At 52.6% G+C, this 10,399-nt stretch overlaps 1 protein-coding gene across 2 annotated transcripts; it reads left to right on the top strand.

Annotated features, from left to right (window-relative positions):
• Positions 1-59: 59 nt before the first annotated feature.
• Rinl (Ras and Rab interactor like) lies at positions 60-10,313 on the top strand. Of its 2 annotated transcripts, none has more exons than XM_052762056.1 (10): positions 60-2,429; positions 4,816-4,918; positions 6,300-6,372; positions 6,454-6,518; positions 7,065-7,214; positions 7,301-7,789; positions 8,093-8,386; positions 8,549-8,731; positions 8,821-8,984; positions 9,067-10,313. In XM_052762056.1, exons 1-10 carry the CDS (start codon positions 2,154-2,156, stop codon positions 9,109-9,111), a joined length of 1,842 nt encoding a protein of 613 aa, XP_052618016.1. In that variant the 5' UTR covers positions 60-2,153; the 3' UTR covers positions 9,112-10,313. The 2 variants fall into 2 exon arrangements, with proteins under 2 accessions (XP_052618016.1, XP_052618018.1); XM_052762058.1 differs by having other exon boundaries at positions 983-2,429; positions 8,549-8,680.
• Positions 10,314-10,399: the final 86 nt, after the last annotated feature.

Genomic DNA, 10,399 nt, shown 5'->3' with positions numbered 1-10,399 from the left:
CTGGGGGAGGGAGGGGGGCCATAAAGACAGCAGACTGACGACCTATGGCTCCAGGATCTTAGGAGTGATAGTGGGTGGGGCCAAGAGGATGCCCCCTGGAGATGGTGGCCTGGCGACTTTTCACCCTGGCTCTTAGCCTGTCAGAGATCCACTCCTCCAAAAGAGGAGCCCTTAAGGCTGGTCCCCGGAAAGAGAGAGGAAGGTGATTTCAGATGCCCCCAGCCCCGCCTCTTCCCCTGTATGCGGGCTTCCTCTCCAGAGAACACTTTCGCTTCCTGCTGCTCAGGCTCCCCTCGGAACAGGTAGGGCCCCCAGGGACCCAGCATCTGGCTTCTGCATCCACAGCTGCCTCCATCCAACCCTGCCCAGCACCAGGCATATCTGGATCTCCTCCCAAGAGTCCTGGAGGGGAAGGGCACCCGCCTTCCCCTCTCCACCTCTCTTCCCTGCTTATCCCTGAGGTGTGCCTGCCCCCTCCCCCCCCTGAAGCTGCCATTCAGCAGCTAATTGATTTATATAGCTGTTAATTATCTGGCTTGCATACAACACCCTAACAGAAATGGAACCTTCTCAAAAGGGCTAGCCCACTTCATAAAAGGGCTAGCCCACTTACCAACCCTCCTCCTAGGCCAGTCACCTAATGCTGGGCCCAAGCTGAATAATTCAGATGGAAAGATGGGGGGATGGGGATGGAGGGATGATGGAAAGATGGATGGATGAATGGTCTCTCTCCAGACTACCCTCCCTACTCCTGAGACTGCTGTGGGGGAAATATTCAAAAGGCTCACCCTGAGTTGAGAATCCCTTACAGGGTTCCCTTCTTGGGTATAGTTGGCGCATGCCTGTGATCCCAGCACATGGGAAGTGGGGTGGGGAAGATCAAGAGTAAGAGGCTAGCCTCTATTACAATACACAAGTATGAGACAAGCCTGGGCTACATGAGGCCCTGTCTCAAAAAGAAGAAAGAAAAATTAAGGTTGGGCCAGGCACACACCTTTAATCCCAGCACTCGGGAGGCAGAGGCAGACAGAGCTCTGTGAGTTCGAGGCCAGCCTGGTCTACAGAGTGAGTTCTAGGATCTCCAGGGCTACACAGAGAAACTATCTTGAAAAACAACAACAAAAAGTTAAGGTTTGACAGATAAATGGATAGCTCAGATGTGAGATAAATTAGAGCAAGATTTTCACAGGAGAATCCAGATATTGGGCGTATGGCAGGCTCTAGAATATTCTTTCAACTTTTCTATATGTTTAGAATTACTATTATTTTTTTTTCTAATCAAGGCTGGGTATGGTGGTGCACGCCTCTAATCCCAGCACTCGGGAGGCAGAGGAAGGTGGATCTCTGTGAGTCTGAGGCCAGCCTGGTCTATATAGAGACAGCCAGGGCTACATAGTGAAACCCTATTTCCAAAAAAGAAAAAACCAAACAAACCAAAAACTGAATGTGGGGGAGGGTATGCTAGGCCTCCTCTGAAGGCTGGAAAAGGAGGAAGTGTGTGTCACATTGCATCTGGATAGAGTGCTCCGCTGTGAGCCAAGAATTTTTTCTAGGCTCTGGGTTTAACTGTGGCGGTTATCCAGATCTCACGCACTTGTATGGTTGCAAATACCTCCATGAAGATCTTGGAATATCCCTTTCTGTTCTGTAAGTTCCTGTTGGGAATGCTGCCCTCCACCCTCGAGATACACAGGCCTTTCTCCTGGGGTCCCCAGAGTTGCCTGCCACCCAGCAACTAAAGAATTGCATTGCATGGCCACCCCAGCCAGGCATAGTGGCTCAGGCCTATAATCTCAAAGCTTGAAGTACAAAGATTGCCAAGAGTTTGGGGCCAGCCTGGTCTACAGAGCTAGTTCTAGGGCAGCCGGGGCTTCACAAAGAACACAAACCCTGTCTTGAAAAACAAAACAAAGATAGGCTTTTGGCATAGCTGGGGAACCTCTGAGGTCCATTCTGATCAGGCAAGATCTCTGAGCCAGATATAATAGAATTAAATTATTAGCCCTTGCCCTAGCTGGAGCAGCCTTGAGTCTTGTCTTCCTCCGAGCCAGAGGCCAGAGCATGTCTCACTGGTGCCTGGCAACATGAGGATTGTCCAGCCAGAGGACATGGTGTCTGCAGCCCCTACTGAAAGGGACAGGTGAGGATACCCAATGTCCTCAGGTCCATCTTTGACCTTTTGTCCCTGGGCTATCCCTGTCTCTTGGACCCCACGTCAATGGCCAGATTCTACTATGACCCTTGACCTCCTGGAACCTGTACATCCCAGGTTGGCTTGGCCACTAACAGATGGAGCAGGCAAGAACTCACTTGGGGTCCTCAGTACCCCAGAGCCACTTCTTCGACTGCAGAGGACACAGAGGGTGTGGCAGGTCCCAGAGCTGGATGCTCAGCATGCCAAGGCCTTTTTGGAGCTGTGGCCACTGGGGGTGAGTACTCACGGCTGGGGGGTCACTTCTGACCATCCCTGTTGCCAACTTGTGTCAGGTAGGAGACCGACACAATGCAAACTGGGCTAACCCAAAACTTAGGAAAAGGTTTATGTAGCCCAGGCTGGTCCCCAGCTCACTATGTAGCACTAGCTGACCTTGAATTTCTGATCCTCTTGACTTCTCATGCCCTGAATACTAAGATTACAGGGGTGTGTGTGTGTGTGTGTGTGTGTGTGTGTGTGTGTGTGTGTGTGTGTAAGAGAGAGACCACACCCAGCATATGCAGCGCTGGGGATTTAACCCAGTGCTTCATGCACTCAGGGCAGGCACTCTACCAACTGAGTTTAATCTCCTGGCCTGTTCTACAGGCATCACCAAACAGCTGTTTGTCTTCCCAACAGCAAGGCACCCGGCAGCTGGAGCCTGCAGCCCAGTGACATCAGGGCTGGCTCTTGGGCAGCTCTCTGAGCTCTCCTTGTCTTACCCGGGGTGGCCCAGGTCCACGCTATGTGCATCCCAGGCAGGAAGAAGAGAGGTGGCAGGTGCTTTTGTGCCTTTGACCTGACGCAGAACACATGGCAAGGGCCGGGCAGCCAAGCTTTAAAAGATCACCTGGGAGGGGGCTGGAGAGATGGCTCAGAGGTTAAGAGCACCGGCTGCTCTTCAAGAGGACCTGAGTTCAATTCCCAGCAACCACATGGTGGCTTACACACCTGCATCAAGCTGATTCTTGTCCTCACCCCTCCTCTCCAGAGCTTCCTGGTCATAGGACAAGATCCTAGCCAGGTCCCAGCTGGATAATCCTCATGTTGCCAGGCACCAGTGAGCCATGCTCTGGCCTCTGGCTCGGAGGAAGACAAGACTCAAGGCTGCTCCAGCTAGGGCAAGGACTAATAATTTAATTCTATTATATATCTGGCTCAGAGATCTTGCCTGATCCAATGATCCACAAGAGATCCAGTGCCCTCTTACCATCTGTAATGAGATCCAGGACCCTCTTCTGGCATGCAGGCAGAACACTATATACATAATAAATAAATAAATCTTTAAAAAAAAAAAAAAGATCACCTAGGAGTTATACAGTACAGCCAAGCCAGCACTGAGTACCTCTATGTCACTATGTAACCAGGTTACTCTTGAACCCACCATCCTCCTGCCTCAGCCTCCAGAGTGCTGCATTACAAGTGTGCACCACCAAGCCCAGATGTCCACCATTATTATTTCCTGTAGCTCAGATACTAACGCCTTGGACGAGACATTCCACAGGGTTGTGCCTGGTGGCACGTGCCTGTCATCTTACCATTAAGAAGTCTGATGCAGGAGGATCAGGAGTTCAAAGCCAGCCTGGATGACATTGAGTCCTTGTCAAAATATAACTGAATAAATAAATTCTCCAGGGAATACAGGATAAATTTGGAAAGGACAGCTAACAGGTTTGGCAGACCACAGCTGCCCCTCCTTGTAACGGTCAAGACGACCGTCAGTGCCATGTCCTGCCAGCTTCAGAGACCCGAGTGAAAGGTGTTTGGAATCAGGGGTGCGGCTCAGTGGCCGGCAGCATTCTTGCATAGTGAGCAAATGTCCCTGGGTTTAAGCACCCCCCCCCCCCCCCCCCCCCCCCCCCCCCCCGCCACAAGAATTCCCCACTTTTTCCAAAGTATTCCCTCAAGCTAAGTGTGTGGGATGGGAGACTGAAGGAGGGGAGTTTGAGGCTAACCTGGGCTATGTAGTGAGACCCTTTTGGAGAAAAAAGGGAAGAAAAGAAAACAATACTGGGGATGTAGCTCAGCAAAGAACCTGGGTTCAATCCTGAGTGAGCGAGAGAGGAGAGAGAAAGAGAGAGAGAGAGAGAGAGAGAGAGAGAGAGAGAGAGAGAGAGAGACCACAAACAAAATAAATAAACAAACAACAAAACTCAAAGATCTCCAGGAAAAATCCCATGGCAGATGTTCATTAGTCACGCTTAGGCAGTTGCCCATCCTTGAACCGAACAGTGGTCAGACAGAAGCCCATCCTATTGGCTAGTTCTAGATCTGGCCCCACCCGCTAGGGTCCCATCCACAGGCACTAGGAATAGAGAGAGGCTTTCCTAAAGCAGTCAATGGTTCTCAACATGTGGGTCACGTCCCCTTCAGGAGGACCCATATCAGATATCCTGTGTATCAGATATTTATAATTCATAACAGTAGCAAAATTACAGTTATGAAGTAGCAACAAAAATAATTTTATGGTTGGGATCACCACAACGTGAGGAACTGTATTAAGGGTCACAGCATTAGGAAGGCTGAGAACCACTGGTTTAAAGGGAAGTGGCCCCAAGCAGGCAAAAAGAAATTGCATATACCTGCATCAAGCTGATTCTTGCCCTCGCCCCTCTCTCCAGAGCTTCCTGGTCATAGGACAAGATCCTAGCCAGGTCCTGATGCTGAAGACAGGGCCTTCATCAGGAGACGTCAACACCTATCCAATTCACAAGTTTGCTGGAGGTGAGGTACCTATTCCTAGGTTTCCAGTCCACATTGCAAATGGATCAAGAACTCTCAGCTTTGATCCCCAATATCTCTTGACTCTCCCCAATACCACCTGCATCCATCACGTGGTCTGAGCTGGCCCATTCCTTCTTGCCCAGACCATTGCAGTGGCCATCTCTCAGGTGCCTTTGTGCCTACCCTTTCCTTACAATCCATGCTGAGCACAGCCAACACAGTTCTCACACATAGACTACATGTTGTCCATCCCTTCCCCAAACCTGGAGAGGCTTGGTAACATCCTCACATACAGAGTTAGGTGGTCACCATGAGCCGCAGCATGCTTGATCTCACATGCTTCTGGCCCTCCCTCCCTCACTGCTCAGACCTGGGGCTCTCTTCTCTGCTCCTGCTAACCCAGCTACAGCGTGTTGCTCTTGTTCTTCCTGCATCAGCCTCCCTCCTTGAGTGGTTGGTTGACACAGGCTACAGCCGTGAGGGCCTCCGTAAAAAGGTATCAAGAGTGCAAGGTCTGCCAGGGCTGGAGAGATGGGTCCTGGTTAAGAGGACTGGCTGCTCTTCCAGAGGTCCTCATGTCAGAGGTTCAAACCCACCTGTAACTCCAGTCCCAGGAATCCAATGCCCTCTTCTGGCCTCTGTGGGCACTGCATGCATGTAGTACACGTGCATGCAAAACACCCACACATAGAAATAAATTTAAAAATAGAAATTAAAATTTCTTTCCCCCTTTTTCTCTTTCTTTCTTTCTTTTTTTTTTTCAAGACAGGGTTTCTCCATGTAGTTTTTGGTGCCTGTCCTGGATCTCGCTCTGTAGACCAGGCTGGCATCGAACTCACTGCCTCCCAAGTGCTGTGATCAAAGGCATGCACTGCCGCCGCCGCCGCCAGGCAGAAATTTAAATTAAAAAAAAAAAAGTTCCATTCTAGTTTGGGCTACATAACAAGGTCAAAAATGGCTTGGGTTACATAGCAAGACCCTGTCTAAAAATAAAATAAAATAGAACAAAATTAAGAAATGTAAGCCTGGCATGGTGGTTCAGGACTATAATCTCGGGGAGAAAGATTGCTACAAGTTTTGAGGCCAACCTGGTCTATATAGTGAATTCCAAGCCAGCCAAGGCTACAGTGAGACCCCGCTCCAACAAAACAAAAAATAGTGAAGAAATTTTTGATGACTTCCATTTGGTGTCAGAGCTGAGATGCAACATCGGGAAAGGAGATGTCAACTCCCAGGGGTGGAAAACTTTCCTTCTCTGAGGGAGGAATATAAGAATAGAGATCCCATGCCAAGAGGTGGGGGGGGGGGGGGGTTGGGCCACAGGGTAGGGTGGAGGAGGCCAGTGGCCACCCTGTAACTTCGCTTTCTCGTCTCTTCCCAGGTGTGTCCCTGGAATCCTCCAACCTCTGCATGCCAGACTTTCCCCATCTCCTGGCCTTCCTGTCAGCCAGCAGGTACAGGTGCCCTGGCGGAGTGGCAATGGGGGCCCTTCCCGGAGATACCCCATCCAGACTGAGGTCTCCCTTTTTCCTCAGGGACGTTTTGCCAAGGACACTGCTCTTGCCCACTCCACCTAAAGGGCCAGGAGACAAGGACACAGGTGAGGCACACTGCTCCAGGGGAGGGAGAGGTCAACTTGCTGGTCTCTTTGGTCCAGAGAGACTGGATCTAAATTAGGACCAGATAACTGGGTTTGAGAGAGGTGAAGCTGGGCTTGGGGCAAGTGTGAAAAGAAGCTGTGGTGGGCCGGGCAGTGATGGGTGCACGCCTTTAATCCCAGCGCTCGCTCGGGAGGCAGAGGCAAGTGGGTCTCTGTGAGTTCGAGGCCAGCCTGGTCTAGAGAGCGAGTTCCAGGACAGCCAGGGCTACACAGAGAAACCCTGTCTGGAAAATAAGAAGATGAAGGAGGAGGAGGAGGAGCAGGAGGAGGAGGAGGGGAGGAAGAAGAAGAAGAAGAAGAAGAAGAAGCAGCAGCAGCAGCCGCTGTAGCAGTAGGGGGGATGAGACCATCTCCGGGTCCTGATACAGCTTGAGGACCTGCGAGCTGGGACTGCATTCTTGGTCCTGAGTGAGCAAGGCTGGCGATGAAGCCTCCTGGTTGCCCCCTGCACACCTGGGACACCTTGTCTCTTCTGCTGGCTCTCAGATCCTGTGCGACTTGGCTGCATCCAGGTCAACACCTCAGGGAGGGTGCTGTCTGTAGTGAACCAGCTCTACCTGGAGACGCATGGAGGCTGGGGCACAGAGCAAGCTCCACAGCAAACAGAGCCAGAGACTGACCAGAAATACAGTCCAGGTCAGCTGGGCGGGGCCTGGGTACCCTGAGGGATGAGGGAATGGATGCCGCTCTAGCAAGGGACCCAACCTACTTCTCACATTCAGCCCCTAGGAAGCCCACCCCACATCGGGTCTCCTGGGTGGAAGACCCACTGAAACCGGAAGTGCACCACACTGGACAGGAAGTGCATCATCCTGGACCAGACACTCACCACCTTGAAGTGGCCTTGTACCGTCCTGGAGCAGAAGTGTCCTTTCCTAGGCCTGCTCTAGTTAGTGTGGTGGAGGAGCAGGAGGAAGTGGGCAGTGACAAGTCCAGAGATGAAGAGGAAGGCCGCGAGGACCTGCTCACTGACCATATCCGTGCTCTGGCCAGGGCCCGGAGCAGCTATGTAGCCCGGCAGTACCGATGCCTTCGGGCACGCCTCACCTCAAATTCTGGAAATCCCTACAGGCCCGGGGACCCGGCCACGGAGCTGCTTCAGGATGTGCGCCAGCTCCTCACTGATCTCCAGAATTACCTGGCAAAGGACCCCGACGTCAGAGCTGTCTTTGGGAACAGGGAACCTAGGGTCCCTCGGGACGAAGATCTTGGTAATGAGAACTGGAGGGAAACTTCCCAAGGGTTTGGGGATACCATGACTCGGCCCAGTATGTGTTCACATCCGACTTCTCATTCCCCATGGGCAAACACACCCTTACTTCATATAACTACTGCATCATAGCTCCACTTAACACATGCATTGCCGGCCAGACTCTCCCATCCTTGGAGTATTCACACGCCCCCACGCCCCTACTTCCATCCTCACTTGTAGGTGACCTGGAGCAGGAGACAGGGTGAGTAGGGATCAGGGTGGGTCACGGTGGCATTGTCCTCACATGCCACACACCCCGCAGGCTCCGCTGTGGAAGTGGCCCTCTGTCGGGCAGTTCTGGAGCCCCTGAAGCCGGCCCTGTGGACCAAACTCCGAACTCTCAGAGCCCAGGAACTGCGGCTGCTGCGCCGGCGCCAAATAGTCTTGCGGGCGGGGGCAGGGCCCGAGGGACAGCACCCTGCCCCAGCCTTGCGCAGCCGGATCCACGCGCGCCTCGCGCACCTGCACGCCGCGTGCGTCCCGCGCCGCAAGGTGGCGCTGCTGCTGGCGGTATGCAGCGACGTCTACGCCGGCCTGGCCGGTGGCGAGAATCGAGGTAAAGAACCTCTGGAGGTAGACTGGGTTAATGGTGGGTACCCATATCCAAGGGAAGGGTAGCCCATTCTGGTGGCCAGTGCCCACTCAGGCCTGGGGACCCGAAGGAAGGTGTGTGTGCCTCCCCCTACCGAGCTCACGACCTGTCCTCGGACTTCCTTAGAGCCCCTAGGGGCCGACGCCTTTTTGCCGGCCCTGACCGAGGAGCTGATCTGGAGTCCACACATAGGGGAGACGCAGCTGGACGTGGAGTTTCTTATGGAGCTCTTGGATCCAGAGGAGCTGCGGGGAGAAGGTGAGCTCCCACCTCCAGTATGCCCAGACACTGAGAAGGGGGGCACCCTCGGTAAGCCCCATCTTCCTATGCCTCAGAAGGGGAGATGGGCATTCAGAGAAGCCCAGAGGGCCATGATGATCTCGCCTTCTCTCCCCTAGCTGGCTATTATCTTACCACGTGGTTTGGGGCTCTTTATCACATTGCTCACTACCAGCCCGACTCTGGCCGTGCACCCCAGGGGCTCAGCTCAGAGGCCCGGGCCTCCCTGCGCCAGTGGCACCGAAGGCGGACGCTGCACCAGCAAGCCCTGCCCACAGCCCAGGTGACCACCTGTGCGGGATCCAGGTCAAAGGGAAGGTGGGATCTGTTGCCCCTCTGACACAGCCTCCCGTCTCTCCCCACAGGCGAAGCTGCCCTTTGAGGAGCCATGGGCAGTAGAGGACCAGTGATGATTGGAGTCCTCAAACCCCGGTCACTTCTGGGCTTTTGGCTCACTCCTCTGCTAAGCAAGATGCTGGAGGCATCTGGGACAGCCGGAGGGTGGGGCAGGGAAAGGGACGGGCTTATTGCCTAACAGCTGTACACCCCTCCTTTCCTTCCTCCCCTCCTCTGGTCTGCCTCAAGGAGGCTCTCTCCAGCAAACACAACCCCCCAAAACAGTGCTAAAACTACAACCCTCTCACCTGAACCCCTTTGGGGCAGGTGAAATAAAAGCACGGTCCCCCAAAGATGTCTGCATCTATGACACTTCACCAGGTCAAGAGATCTTTATAAAAATGATAGCATGTCTGGACCTAAAGTGGGAGCTTATTCTGGATTCTTCTGTGCCCTAAGTCGTTAAGAGGGTGGCAGAGGTATGGGGATGTCATGAGCCTATGCCCTCAGCTTCTCTGGAGAATGGGGTGGGAGGATTACTTGAGGCCAAGACCACGAGGACACTGTGGCATTGAAACATATTAGATGTTCAGGACAGTGGCATTGAAATATAGTAGAGTTCAGGAAACAATGGGATAGGTTTTCCATCAGCCTTGAAAACAGGAATCTCTGTGACCCATCAATGTTACCTTATTTGGCATAAGTGTTTGTGCAGCCATTATTATTATTATTATAGTGTTTTGTTTTGTTTTTTGAAGACAGAGTTTCTCTGTGTGGCCCTAGCTGTCCTGAAACTCGCTCTGTAGCCCAGGCTGGCCTTGAACTCACAGAGATCCGCCTGCCTCTGCCTCCCGAGGGCTGGGACTAAAGGCGTGCGCCACCCCCACAAACGAGCTTGTGCAGCACCAGCAAAGGCTTCTCCCCTCAGAGCTCCAGAAGTCATGTGACCCAGATGACACCCTGGTTTCTGGCTGAGATAGTGATGTCAGAACTCTGACCCCAGAACGATGAGCAAATAAATTCCTGCTATCTTAAGACACCAAGGTGATAATGGTAATAATACATTTTTTAAATGCATTTCCTGGGGGGCTGGAGAGATGACTCAGAGGTTAAGAGCACTGACTACTACTCTTCCAGAGGTCCTGAGTTCAATTCCCAGCACCCACATGGTGGCTCCCAACCACCTGTAATGAGATCTGGCGCCCTCTTCTGGCCTGCAAGGACACATGCAGACAGAATACTGTATACCTAATAAATAAACCTTTTGTAAAAAATTTATTTTCTGGGAATGGTGGTGCAGGCCTGTAATCCCACCACTTGGGAGGGAGAAGTAGGAAGACCAGGAGATTGAGGCCAGCCTGG

Source organism: Peromyscus californicus, unplaced genomic scaffold (genome assembly GCF_007827085.1).
Source record: "Peromyscus californicus insignis strain IS unplaced genomic scaffold, ASM782708v3 Scaffold_4__1_contigs__length_199733344, whole genome shotgun sequence".
Taxonomy (NCBI): domain Eukaryota; kingdom Metazoa; phylum Chordata; class Mammalia; order Rodentia; family Cricetidae; genus Peromyscus; species Peromyscus californicus.
Note: the sequence above shows the minus strand (reverse complement) of the source record. Positions and strands in the feature narration are given on the sequence as shown.

Excerpts from the sequence above, each read along its gene's own strand:
- Rinl (XM_052762056.1), top strand. The coding sequence starts at position 2,154 with ATGTCCTCAGGTCCATCTTTGACCTTTTGTCCCTGGGCTATCCCTGTC. Across the intron at positions 4,919-6,299 it reads AATTCACAAGTTTGCTGGAG|GTGTGTCCCTGGAATCCTCC; the intron begins GTGAGGTACCTA and ends GTCTCTTCCCAG. Across the intron at positions 7,790-8,092 it reads CCCTCGGGACGAAGATCTTG|GCTCCGCTGTGGAAGTGGCC; the intron begins GTAATGAGAACT and ends CACACCCCGCAG.